The 13,584-nt window shown below is 35.7% G+C and overlaps 1 protein-coding gene and 1 pseudogene across 1 annotated transcript; both read left to right on the top strand.

The window, feature by feature from the left end:
• Positions 1-5,587: 5,587 nt before the first annotated feature.
• Positions 5,588-8,493, top strand: LOC114735701 (protein OVEREXPRESSOR OF CATIONIC PEROXIDASE 3). Its single transcript, XM_028923415.1, has 4 exons — positions 5,588-5,854; positions 6,444-6,814; positions 7,547-7,855; positions 8,144-8,493. Exons 2-4 carry the CDS (start codon positions 6,644-6,646, stop codon positions 8,282-8,284), a joined length of 621 nt encoding a protein of 206 aa, XP_028779248.1. The 5' UTR covers positions 5,588-5,854; positions 6,444-6,643; the 3' UTR covers positions 8,285-8,493.
• Positions 8,494-10,608: 2,115 nt separating this feature from the next.
• LOC114735700 (transcription factor HY5-like) lies at positions 10,609-12,112 on the top strand (annotated as a pseudogene).
• The last annotated feature ends 1,472 nt before the right edge of the window (positions 12,113-13,584 follow it).

Here is a 13,584-nt window from a genome sequence, read left to right as displayed (position 1 = left end):
AAGGAGTACTTCAGTTTTCAGCCTCTTTAATTTCTCTGATCAGCGGGAGTGGTCCAACGAATATAATAACAAGTAATGACCTAAAATTACGTGTAAATATGCTTTGCCCATATTCCCAACCATCTGTACAGGGACCACTCTGTGGGTCATCACTGTCTTCCAAGTTAATCATCTAAACAAATGTAAATAATGGGTATCAATTTTCAGTTAATCTTAAAACTAAAAATAATGATTATTATCATAAAAATACAGAAAAGAATGAATTACCATATTCCATCATTCAAGAAATTTCAGGTCTTGAGTTCAAGAGAGAACTAGATGCGTGCGTGTGTGTGCATGCTTGCATGCCGAATCACTTTTTCTTTTTTTCTTTTGCCCTTTTCTTTCCTAGATCGTTTAGGAGTTAAGTAAACATGGAAGATGGAACTAATATAATTACTCAAGCTCCTTTGCATCAATACAAGTTCCCCCCCTTCTATCTGGTAACCGGCGAGAGGTTATAGTTCATATACTTGAAAACCACCATATTTGAAAGAGGCGCAAGATTATTCGATATATAGCAACATATGCATCATTCATTACTTTGGCAAACCCAAAAAAAAAAAAGTATCGTTCTTCACAAAAATTAAGGGGGAAAATCAACGGACTTGAACATATACACGTGGCAAAGTGGATTTCACCCAGAATATATATATATATATATATATATATATATATTGGAACAACAAAGTAGTCACTGGGGTTAATCAGCAAAACCTAAGCAAGCTAGATCCGGAGATTTCAAATCAAGGAGGCCACGAAGGGCAGAGAGTTAATTGGGTGAGCAATATTTGGGGGCACATAGGATTCTGAAACTTTTTTGAAAAAATGGAACAATTAAGCACTTTTCGTGGCTGCGTGCAAAATGACCAGCTGAGTTAAACGGCAATAATAGTTATAATGGGGTCAAAAGTAGCTACGCAACATATAGCTCTCTCATCACTACTACTAATTATTAGTGACTGCTTCTTCTGCTGTGCTGCTACACTCCATGATATGGCTTTTAACACCATTCCTTGTTTGTTTTCACTTTAGTCTAAGCTTTATGTTACTTCGTATATGCGCTTTTGCAAGTACCTCTCCCCCCCTCTCTTCAATCATGTCGTTTTGGGGGTCCAACGTCACGTAACTATTATTGGTGGTGAAGGAGAGGATTAATTTTTAGCCTTATGAACTCTGTTATATATATATATATATCACTCACACACACACACACATATATTTATATATCACTGCTTTGCATAAGATTCCTCTCCTTCGTAATTTGGGTCCCCTACCCTCCTCATTGCACTCACACACATGCACTTGCAATTATAATGCATCCACATATATCGATCCCTCTCCTTCTTCTTTCACCAGTTTGCTTTATTCATATTCCCCCCAAGCCAGCTCCATTATTAGTACTGCTTTCTCATCATGCTTGTATTTTTTGCCTCCTTTAAATCATTTCTAAACTGGCTATATATACCATTCAAATTAAAGTATCTACATACTTGAAGTCTCTTAAATTATATATGAACCGCTTTTTTCACACCTTTACATGAGTTTATTGGCATCATATTATTATTATCATTGTTTTAATACGTTTTGTTGCTTGATTCAAGATCAAGATTATGCTAAATCAATGAGTGATAAATTGATCAAATGTGTGTGGCAAACTATGTAAGTGAACTGGTTGTGTTGTCTTGTCATGAGATTAATTACTTTTATTTTTTTTAAAAAAATACTTTTCCTTTTGAGTTTGTTGGTTGCATGCGAGCGTAACAAAGACAAGACCAACGGAAAGGGGCATGTTGATGAAAGCAGAGCAACAACATCTTTAATCATGAGGATTTAAAATGTCATTTGGTCCCAAACGGCATTTCAAAAAAAAAAAAAAAAGCAAGGAGGAAGTTTGAAAATCTATCACTGTGACAGTCAAGGGTAGCAAAAACAAGAGAGCTTTTTATCCAATTCCATGCACGAAAAATTAGTTCTGCTTTCAAAAACTTTCCCTTTTTTCTTTTCTTTTCAACCCAAGCAATTGCATGTTTAAAGCTTTTATAAAGCCTCCCCCTTTCTTTCTCCTTGGAACCAATTAATCAATTCATTTATAGATATTAACCCCCTTTGGTTTACAGGTCAAACACACTATATATCTCTCCCACACAAAAGTTACATTATGAAAAGATGCATTTCTTGTTTTGTCTGGAACTTGCCTTCCTTTCCTTCTGGTTTGTTGACAACTAAATTGTCTAATTCCACGCCCTTTGCTCTTTACAGTCCATTTTGCTATCACATGGCCATTCTGTAATAATTAAAATAATTAATCACATAAAACTTAATATAACTTGAAATTTTAGTTCTGGGAACATGCATGCATGTTCTATTTACCGATACATAGATTTTACATATAGTCCCTTTAAGACTATTATAAGCATTAATTTGTGATTTAAATTAAAATCTGATTACTCAAAGGTTCCAACAATATTATAGCATTAAAATCAAATACAATGCAAAACAAACAAGCACACACACACAAATGTCAAAAGATCTTCTTTTTTTTTTTACATATATAATTTATATATGTCCCTTCCTGGTGCATCTTGGGCGCAAAGTATTCATGATCAGTACGTCTCAAGGCCACAAAAGCACATTTCATGCTCATTAAATAATGAGCATAGAGTGTTTATTGCAATTTGGATCATCCAAATTGATTTGGAAGGTTCAAATTGAATATAAATTTTTTTTATATATTTTAATTAATTTTTTGTTTTAATAGATACAAAATTTAAAATAAATAGAATCTTATAACCAACACTTTGTTAAAAAATAATTTTACCATTGAAAAAATTGTATATTAAAAATTTTAAATTTAAATTATTCATATTAGATTTTGGATGATTTAAATTGCATTACAATAATTAGCAGATGGTAATGATACTTGGCTTTGATGAGCACTGAATGAGGACTCACAGGGCCACATCATTAAATATTTGTTTAGTCGTACATAACCACGCTATTAAGACTAAATGGTTCAAAATAAAATAACAGATGTCCGTTCAAACTTTTCTGATATCACAGTCCCTAAGAGGATATGATCTGTCCCACTGTGATCCTCCTATACGGAGGCTTTTTTCAATGGCTGCGGATATTGTAACGGCCTGATGTTTCGCTCAGAATTGCCAAGGATAAGAGATTTCACAGAGTCATTTTGGAAAGGGAATCCAAAGTTCCGTCTCCGCTGTGCAAAATCTCAGTCATTTAGACCTCTCGGGTTGCTGTTAGCCAGACCCTCGCTTTTTGCGCATATATATGTTATATGCCCCAGATAGAAATCCAGAAAGAAATGGCCTTTATATATTTATACTGGGCAACACTTGGATATCAGAAGAGTATGCACAATAAATTAATTAAGAAAAAACGAAAATGATCATGATGCCTAGTCTTCCATGCACTGCACTGGTAGACTTGAAGATCACAAAACACCAACTGTATATGAATATAATGCATTTTACCACGTCCTTTGATCCTCCGTTTGGTTTGTGTCATTTGCAAATCTTGATCCTGCAGCCCCAGAATTAACGAAGGACGGATCAAACGATGGCCTAATGAATAGCTAAACACGTCAGCTGGTATGCATCCAATACTTTACTTGATGAACATATATGTAATTCATCAAAGGTATCCATAATGAATGGTGATGTTGAACAAGTCCAACCACGATCCCACGAAATTTAGAAGCAGATTTTGAACTTGGTATGGGAGACAACTGTATGAAAATGATGAAAAGTCTCCCAAAGATGAGCATAACAGATAATTTTACAGAGAATTCTGTAGCTGTATGTCACCCTCTGGCTATCTGATAGATCTGTTTTCAGGATTTTGATTCTGAACCTGTAATTTCACATCTCTGGGGCTATTCCGTTAGATGACAATCAATCAAGAAGTGACCGTGTAAGCATTATTGAGGTGGCATGTCTCGTCAGTAGCCAGATTCCTCTGTTGAGTTATGAGGAATCTCAAGATTATTGAAGGGATGGTCAACTGATATGACCCGGGACCTCAAGATAAAACGCTAGCTTGACCAGCTTGTCTTGCACCAAGTGGAGAAAGATATTTTTCTTTACAAGTTCTGCGCATGGTCCTATGGTCAGTTTCTTTTTCGCCTTTGGGAAAAACCCCCCAAAGTACAGTCAAGAATGAAATCTGATACTCAGTGATGAAAAGCAGATAGAGCAGACCGTTACATGGAATAACCAATACAGGTCTATTCGCAAGTTACAACGTCGTCTCATTCGCTTTGCCATGATTATTAAAATCTGCAACTTCCTAACTCCATGACCCATGATCTCTATTTGAAATTGTGCAGAATCAAACGTGCAAGATAAGAAGGAAAATGTGCAAAAATATCCCGTCATAGTGTCAATGTTACGAGGATATCACAGTTTGAACTGGTTGTCTGGAACCAAAAAAGGAAAGAAAAAAAGAGGGGAAAAGATCGATGAATGGAGATATTGTATTATAAACAGTGGTCGGAGTGGAGAAGAGAAATATCTATGGCAGAATAATCAGAACTAAATATCTGAATTTTTTTTAACCAATAAATGTCTGAATTTTTAAAAATGGGAAAAGAAATAATCACAATTGCAAATATGATTAATTAAATTGACGAGATTAGAAGAGGATGGAAAATGTGCTGCTGAATAGTAAGTATCACCCCTCGTGTTTTAAGGAAGTCAATGTTTAAAATGGTTCGATAAAGAAGGGAAAAAGAGTTAATATATGAATTATGATGACTATGAGGAAATCACAGTGGAACATGGCCGGATAAAATCACGGGAAGCTGTCAAGACTGGGAAGATATATAATAGGAGAGAAATTAAGGATAAATCATAGGGAGAATGACAAAAAAAAAAATTTAATTACTAAATCTCAAATCAAGTTTGATTTATAATGATATTCTTCTAATTTTTATTTTATAATATAATTTGTACTACAAAATAAATTTTATATTGAGAAAATGATAAATAAAAACCCCCAAATTACCAAAATTACACAGAGATCACCTGAATAAGTAAAATTACCATGAAGGACCCAGTCCCATATTACAAATATGAAATCTTGACGAAATATCTGAAATGCCCTTTCATCCAAGTTGTGATTTGGCCTAGTGAAGTTGTTATTCAGTAAAATAAATTTGTTATTTCCCATACTTTCAACCAAGTTGTGATTTGGTTTACTGAATTTATCATTTGTTAAATTGAACTTATCATTCCAGTATAGTCAACTTGTCATTTGGCTAAGGGACATGTCAGATATTTTACTAAGATTTTATATTTGTAATATGAGATTGGATCCTTCATAATATTTACTTATTTAGGTGGCTTCTATGTAATTTTGATGATTTGGGAGTTTTTATTTATGATTTTTTTATATTTAATACCGGAAGAGTAATATATTTTTATTAATATTTTTTATTTGAAATTTACAAATTTACGGTTTCTTTTTTTTGTCGTTCTTCCTGAATCATAAATCATAAAGAGTTAAAAGGAAGAGAACTGTATGGCAAACTTGGAACTGGAAAACGATTCGAAGGGGGTCCTCTCTGGGAGGTAAGCCCGAAGAAACGATGGCTTTTGCGTTTTCTTCGCCAGTGTGCACAAAGTCCATGGCCGTTCATTGTTTCCCATCCGCTCGAAGTGAACGTTTCATTGTAGGTAGTCTGTCTTTGTTACATAGGCCTTTATCCTTCCCCGTCCTCGTGTACCCCCGCGGTCGAGACCTCAGCTCTGCTATTGTGGCTGCATCTTCTTCTCGCAAAAAGAAAAAGAAGGTAAACCATTCGCCTCTGTAATTTTTGGGATGGGTGAATAGGTTTTGTTTGCCTAGAAAGATCTTAAGCAAGAACAGGAGACTGGGCGTTCTAGCATTAAAAGAAAGTTTTATGTTTTACATATTTAGCTGCTCCCTCTAGGTTTTCCTCCTAAGATATTGAAAATTTTAGATTCTGATCAGTCCTCAACAGTATTTTATTTCTGTCGAGTTCAAAAATTAAAAATAGGAGATTTATTTATTTTTCTCTTTCGCTGTTATGCTTCAATTTCTGATTTATCAATGTTTGAGCTTCAACTTTGCAGCCTGCAGGCTGCTAATAGTTCTTGTTTGCACGGACGAATTTAGTTGAATGATTAAATCGTAGTCTTGGAATTGGGCAATCAGTTCGCGAGCAACTTAATGCCTAGTGAATATTTCATATTTTGAGTGGTTTATGATATGCCTATCTCGCTGGACTGTAGGTGTTCATTGAACATTACTACTGCTTAGTGAACTGAATTTATCATTCACAGTGATAGTTGGAACCGGAAAAGAAAAGAACAAATAAGTTTATTTACATTATTGATATATTGCATCCTGTTTTTCAGCAGAATTTGTCTCAAAACCATGTTAAAGTGGAGGATGAGGAAGAGAGGACGCTTTTGAGCTTCTTTTCAAGCAGCTGGAAGAAGATCTCAAAATGATGATATGTCCTTCAATGATAATGATGATGAAATAACCGAGGAAGACCTTGTCATGTTAGAACGCGAGAGTTAGAGGATGCGTTGGGGGCAGATGATGCAGAGAAATGTTAAATTCTGTCTTAAACGATACAGAAACTGACGGTGATGCTACTAATGAAGAAAAAGAAGAAGAAGATGATGATGATTTCGAACGAGATGGGGGGCAAGTGAACCTTCGAAGCTGGCAACTAAGGAAATTAGCTAAAGCACTAAAAGCTGGTCGTCGCAAAACTAGTGTAAGTGTCTTGTTTATTTAATTTATGAGTTCTTAGCATGAACCAGTTGATGATTTTTACAGCCTTTTGGAGTTCTGTAGCACATTTTATTGTCTCAGTTGTGTGGTCCTTTTCAATGTTCCAATTATATTTTGCCTTGCGTTGGTTGAATAATTGAAAGAATTCTGGGATCATCTTGCGCTCATTGTTCTAATAGTCGGGTGGTCCTGTTATCTGTTCAGCTTCAAGTGCCTATAATCATTGTTTTTTGAAATTTTGTGACACTGAAATTTGTCTGGAAATATGGGAGCCATTTATTCATCCATTAACAACATTATTATTAGTAAATATTATGAATCATCTTCCGGACTTTCTCCGTTTTAAGTGTTCCTTTCCATTGTAACTTGTAAACAAAGGTATTCTTACAACCGGGGCCAGACTGATAAAATTTTATTGATTAGATGAAAAAAGATAAATGTAGCCACTTGGTTAGGCTTCTGGCTTCAGCTTGCTCTTGAATCACGATTAGAGGTAATTCACGTACAATGATTGAGTAGGATATCTAATTAATTGAGGCATATTTTGCTTTATAGGGTTGTGAATTCGAAAGTGTTAGTTATCGTTTCAGATGATACAGAAACGAGAAGGAAACCCTCTCTATTGAGATGTTTACTTTACATGCATGCCTTATGACACGGTGGTACTAATCTTAACCTTCTGCGCTCTGTTCTCAAAATTAATCTCATTTTACAGATCAAAAGTCTGGCTGCCGAGCTTTGTCTTGATAGGGCTATTGTTCTTGAGTTACTTCGTGACCCTCCTCCAAATCTTTTAATGATGAGTCTGTCATTACCTGATGAGCCGACAGCACCAACAGTAGAATCTGAAGCTAAACCCTCAGAGACTGTTCTTGAAGAAATACGCACAGATCATGAAGATCCCGAGGCAAAGTCTAATGTACCTGTTCATGTTATGCAACGTAGATGGTCTGCTCAGAAGAGATTGAAAAGGGTACATGTTGACACTCTGGAAAGAATTTACAGGAGAACAAAGCGGCCCACTGTAAGTAAAGTTTCTCGTGCATCTGTAACGCTAGTTGCTTGATAAAACAGCATGCATAATAACTGTTAAATTGTCCACTGACGTATTACTTAATGACTTGCTCCATTTTTCTCTTCTATTTCCCTCTCTCTCTCTCTCTCTTTATTCTCTTCTTTTCTTTCTTCTTTTTTCTTTTGGGGGGGGGGGTGCTGGAACTCCATTGGACACTTCTTAGATCAATTCTCTTTTGAACGTTATTAGCAGAAACATCTAACACATGCGTGCTGACTGCATTGAATTACCATGCAGAATGCAATGATCAGTAGCATCGTGCATGTGACCAACCTTCCTCGGAGGAGAGTTGTTAAATGGTTTGAAGATAAACGTGCAGAGGATGGTGTTCCCGAAGATCGTTTTCCATACCGGCGCTCTGGTGCGGAAGCTCGCTGAAGCATGTTGTTTATGTTATCTACATTTTTATCTTTAATATAAAATTCATAAAATTTTTGGAAAGGTGCATTTATTAAATTAGTTATATACGGCTTAATTTGCCTTAGAATCTATAGAACAGTGCTCAAGTTCTGTTGAAATATATGTTTTTATGTAATGAAAGAATCGTAAGAGAAATTAGAAGGGGAATGGATGGTTCTTGAAGTGAAGATTGGGTTGTGGAAAGGTGATACATGGATGAGGAATGAAGTCCCTTTTTCTTTTGGTACAAGAAGGGAGTCTATTCTTTTCTATTTCTTTAGTTTTGGTGGGGTGGTCATGGTGATCATGAATGATGGCAACTGGTATGGGCTGGTTCAGGAGCTTATGATATGGGCCGGAAGGAATGGGTTGGGCCGAAGGTAGCATGGGCCTAACGTACAATTTAATGCCGGGGAAAGGTTCCCGACTCTAGAATGTAGGTGGTGAGGTGGGTATATTCTATCTAACGTGATTTGAAGTTTATTGGATCCATCTTTCATAAAATCTTACTAACTACTTTTGTAAAAAAAATTAGTTAAAATTAATTAAATGTTGAAAAGTTTTAACAACTTTCCAATTGCTTGGCTTAATCCATTTAGAGAGATGGGATGGAAAATCATTATACAGAGAGAAGAGATAAGGATATGTTGGGAAAATTATTAATAATATTTAAATAAATTAATTATATAATTTAATAAAAATTCAGTCTAATCATGTTAATATGTGTATTAAAAAATTGGTATAGTAATTTTATTCTAATTAATATAATAATATATTTAAAATAATCAAATTAACAAATTTTATATGCTATAAGAAAAATGAAATTTTTTCTTTAGGCTATCTTTTTTCCAGCTTTAAAATATATTCAATAAATAATATATTTAAAAAAACAATTAATTTTATAATATTATAATTTTTATTTAAATATTTTTTATTTTAAATATTTTTTATAATATATTTTTAATTATAATATGTATATATTTTTTTATTTTTTTTACTTAAGATAATATTTTTTATTTGAAATAAATATTTAATAATATATTTTATGGGTAGAAGTGGAATATTAAAAAAGCCATAAGGGCATAATGGTCCAAAATTTTGGCTCCCCTCCAAAAACCCCCAATTTGGAGGGGAGCCAAAATGGGGGGATGGAGGGGAGAGGAGGGGACATTTTAGCTCCCCTCCCCTCCAAAATTTTTAACCAAATGAGGGGAGGGGTTCATTTCCCCTCCCCTCCCCTCCCTTCCAACCAAACACACCCTTAAGCGAGGTATCGAGTTCGAACCTTAACGTATACAGAAATCTCCGTTAGGAGACTCACTCACCACAGCCAGGTATGCGACGCGGGTCAGATCTAGATGTATCGGAGTAAAGTTCGGTGAACTGGGTAGACAAAAAAAAAGAAAAGAAAAGTGGGTGGCAATCATGAAACTCCCGAATTGCCTTTGAGAAGCTATGGGGTTCATCCTATTGGTAGGCCTTTTAAACATAAATATGTTAAAGATAAATGAAAAAGTGGGGGAGGGAAAAATCACGGCCCATCTCCGATAAACGAAAGGATCGAAGGGGGAGATAAGAGATGTTTGGGGAATTTTAAGAAAGAGACGCTGCTTCGCATGAACCCCGTCTGGGCTTGCGTCCAGAAACCGATTCAGAATATTCATGAGAAAGGGGCCCTCTTGGCCCTCCCCTCCCCTCATGTCAAGCATTTCCTCCTACCACAACAACCCTCCACCCCAAAATAAAAAATAAATAAAGCAAGCAAACAAAACATGCGTGCTGTATTATTAGGCCATACTATTGATTCCTTGCCATCTGAATAATGTATGATATAAAAGCAAGAAGTCGACTTCCATAACTGAAGAGAGAAAAGGACCTTGCACATTCAATTATCAACTAATATCTTAGTTTACAAAGTACTACAATACTAGGATAGTTTGTCCGTGCCTTTTTTTTTTTTTTTTCATTTGGAAATATAATTTATTTTGACTAGAATTTGTTGTCCACATGCTATTTAAGATATCAGGAACAGAAGGAAGCCATTTGCCAGAGAGGCCCAAGAGACGCAATCAAACAGGTCATGCAGATTATGATTTGCAATTATTTCTCAGCAAAAGATGCTGAAGTTACTTTACTAAACTCAGACAAGGGAAGCTGAGCTAACGAGTGCAAAATTGAGAGCCCCAGCTTTCATGTTCAGCTCTTCAAATCCTTCCCAAGTTTCCTATATAGTCGAATGATTGAGGAAGCATTAGGCCTGTTCATCATTCCCACTCCCCCGTTCTACTATGGTAGTTTCTCGATGTTTCACATGAGGAAGAGAAGAGACATATTACCCAGACATCGTTGTCAATGTGCTGGTCCCGATTCATTGTTCCCTTATCCCAATCTTAATTTCCATTCTTTCCATCTAGAACCCATGTATCCAACTCTCCACATTATCCCACGATTCCTTATTGCCAGCCCTCGATTATGTTTATCCCTCATGGCTCACATTCACCCACGCTTCTCCTTTGCCTACCCTCAGATCTTCAAACACTTCACGCTCCCTTCTCTCATCTATTCTCCTACCTCCTTTCATCCCGCTCATTTTCTGCATTGGTCATCGTAAACACGTAGAAACTCTCCTCTGTTCTTCCGTTGTTTTATTTTGTTGGCCAAAATGCAGGAGACGGGCCAGGCCGCCGCAAGCTCTCTGCCTTCGAGCAGTGAAAGATCTTCCAGCTCTGCTCTGCACCTCGAAGTGAAAGAAGGTCAGATTCTTCTCCCAATGTCTTTTACTCTAATCGCGGATAATGTTTTCATCAATTCCACATTTTTCACAAGATTTTTAGTCAAGTGTAATGTAACGGTACAGAGGCGGTGGGCAGTGTTCGGAATCCCGTTGAAACTAATCATAGAAGATAAAGCTACCTAATCTTCTCTATTTCTGGGATTTGCTTTATTTCGCATTTTTTGTCCGTGGGTTTCTCTGTTCTCTAGGAAATCTATCTTTCACATAAATTCCACAAACCAGCGCCAGCCTCCCGTTACATCATTCTTAATTTGTTACACAAATAGAGTATGGTTGTGTTGAGTGGCACAGATTATTCACTTAAGTTCCCCCCGGTGGCCCAGGACCGGAGAGCGATGAGGAGATCAGAAGGGTGCCGGAGCTGGGCGGTGAATCTGGAACTTCAGCTTCCCGGCGGGACACCTCTGGAGGAGTGGTTCAGGGGAGGAGAGAGTCAGAGAAAGAGGCAGCAGAAGCGCTGCTGACAAAGAAACCAAGCGCATCAAAAGGTACGTAATCTCATTGTGCTGCCTTGTCCGTGAATTCAATTGAATTTGCAATCTCATTGATTCGGTGGTGTGAAAACGGAGAAGGTTACTGAGGAACAGAGTTTCGGCTCAGCAGGCAAGAGAGAGGAAGAAGGCATACTTGAATGATTTGGAAACAAGAGTTAAAGACGTGGAGAAGAAGAATACAGAGCTGGAAGAGAGACTATCCACTTTGCAGAACGAGAATCAGATGCTAAGACATGTATGTCAACTTTGTCTAATTTATTTCATTCGCTTTTGATTGAGATCAAGCACAAAATCCCTCTGTGGTATCACACCAACATCTAGTAACTGTTATTGCTTTGTGCTCTGAAATAGACTTTAGGAATGTACAACTTCTGATCAATGAAGGCTCATTAGCAGTTTCCCTCTGGAAAAAGTCTCAGATTATATAGGCCTATTAAGCAAGGAATTATGAAAAATGCAAACCGTGAGCTGCCAAGTGGTTGCAAACTGAAATTATGATAGAAGTCAGTTGGACTAAAATCGTATTCCAGCTTTGCGTAAATGAAATGTGGCAAAAGTGCCGATAATGCACCAACCAGCACTCCAATGGCTTCAATGGCTATGAACAATGTCTGTTCACAATTGGAGAATTTCAGCACTGATAATGATAGTGCATAACATGGTATCACAGGAAGCTGAATAAACATTGGCGTGATGATTCTGATGCGTTTGGCGGTGTGTCTGTTTCAGAAAGTGTTGAGTGAGATACAAGCGTCATTGATGACAACATAGATTTTTTAGTGTCGGACTAATCAAAAGATGTAAGCTGTTAAGTGAGTTGGTGAAGTCATATAATAGTTCTATTTCCTTTCCCAATACTACTTCCGCTACTTAATATGAGATTTCGATTTTTATTTTGATACTAAATATAAGATCTAAATTCACTTTGTCTCTCATATTTATATAATTTTTTCCGAGATAGTTCTTCTAATAATTGTAGTTTTAGCCAACACACTTGATTAGTAAGGATATTTTAGAAAAATACCTATTTATTACAAATAACTAACTTAACTTATTTCTTTAATTTTCTCGAATTAGTTTAACTAAAGTACTAGCTTTTATATTAGGACCGGATGGTAGTATTATATATAAGCTCTTTCTTCACAGATTTAAGATATTTGATAATATCATAGTTGAGCGAAATGAGAACGAATTAACGGCAACGTAAATAAATTGAGTTAGAACCAACCGAACCTTGAAATGCTGGGAAATTAGGGTAAACTTGTAATGCAGAAATGCAGATATGATGATTTGAGGGCACATCCTCATTTGAACGGTTTGATCAAGACACCCGCCCAAATGGAGGTTGGGATCCTAGCACACCGGCAGCTGCAGGTTGCTCATAAGTGTTTTTTTTTTCCTTCCAAATAAAGATGAATTATTTTATTAATTTAACTTCCTAGAGATAAAATACTTCAAAGCTTAGTTTTCATAAAATTGTATTTTTTATTATTCAGTCCTGTTTCATGTTTTTATATGTAATAAATTGATGTGCAAGTACTATTGCAAATAATTTTATTCATAAAATGATTAAGTTAAAAAACGTTCTTTCCCTGACAAAATCAAAATGTCGTTTTTAATTAATAAGAAACAAATTCATGGTTAAGTTGGCTTTTCTTATTACAAAATACTACATCTAGTCTTTAATACAACCTCCAGTCTTAAATATAAGAACTTGTTTGTAATTTACAAACGATATCTTATAAATAGGACTGGAGGTAGTATAAGAGCTAATTAACTAATTTGAGTAAATTAAAAAAGCTTGTCAAGCTAGTTACTTATAATAAATAAATGTTTCATTCTCTAAAATACCTTTACCTATTATGTGTATTAACTAAAATTACCATTTAATAGAACATTTAACATATGCAACTATTACAATATCTATTTTTGAAAAAATGAATAAAAATGAGAAACAAAATAGATTGGATTCTTGTATTTAAAACCAAATT

Source organism: Neltuma alba, unplaced genomic scaffold (genome assembly GCF_004799145.2).
Source record: "Neltuma alba isolate B1F8T4 unplaced genomic scaffold, ASM479914v2 tig00013249_pilon, whole genome shotgun sequence".
In the NCBI taxonomy this organism is placed as follows: domain Eukaryota; kingdom Viridiplantae; phylum Streptophyta; class Magnoliopsida; order Fabales; family Fabaceae; genus Neltuma; species Neltuma alba.
Note: the sequence above shows the minus strand (reverse complement) of the source record. Positions and strands in the feature narration are given on the sequence as shown.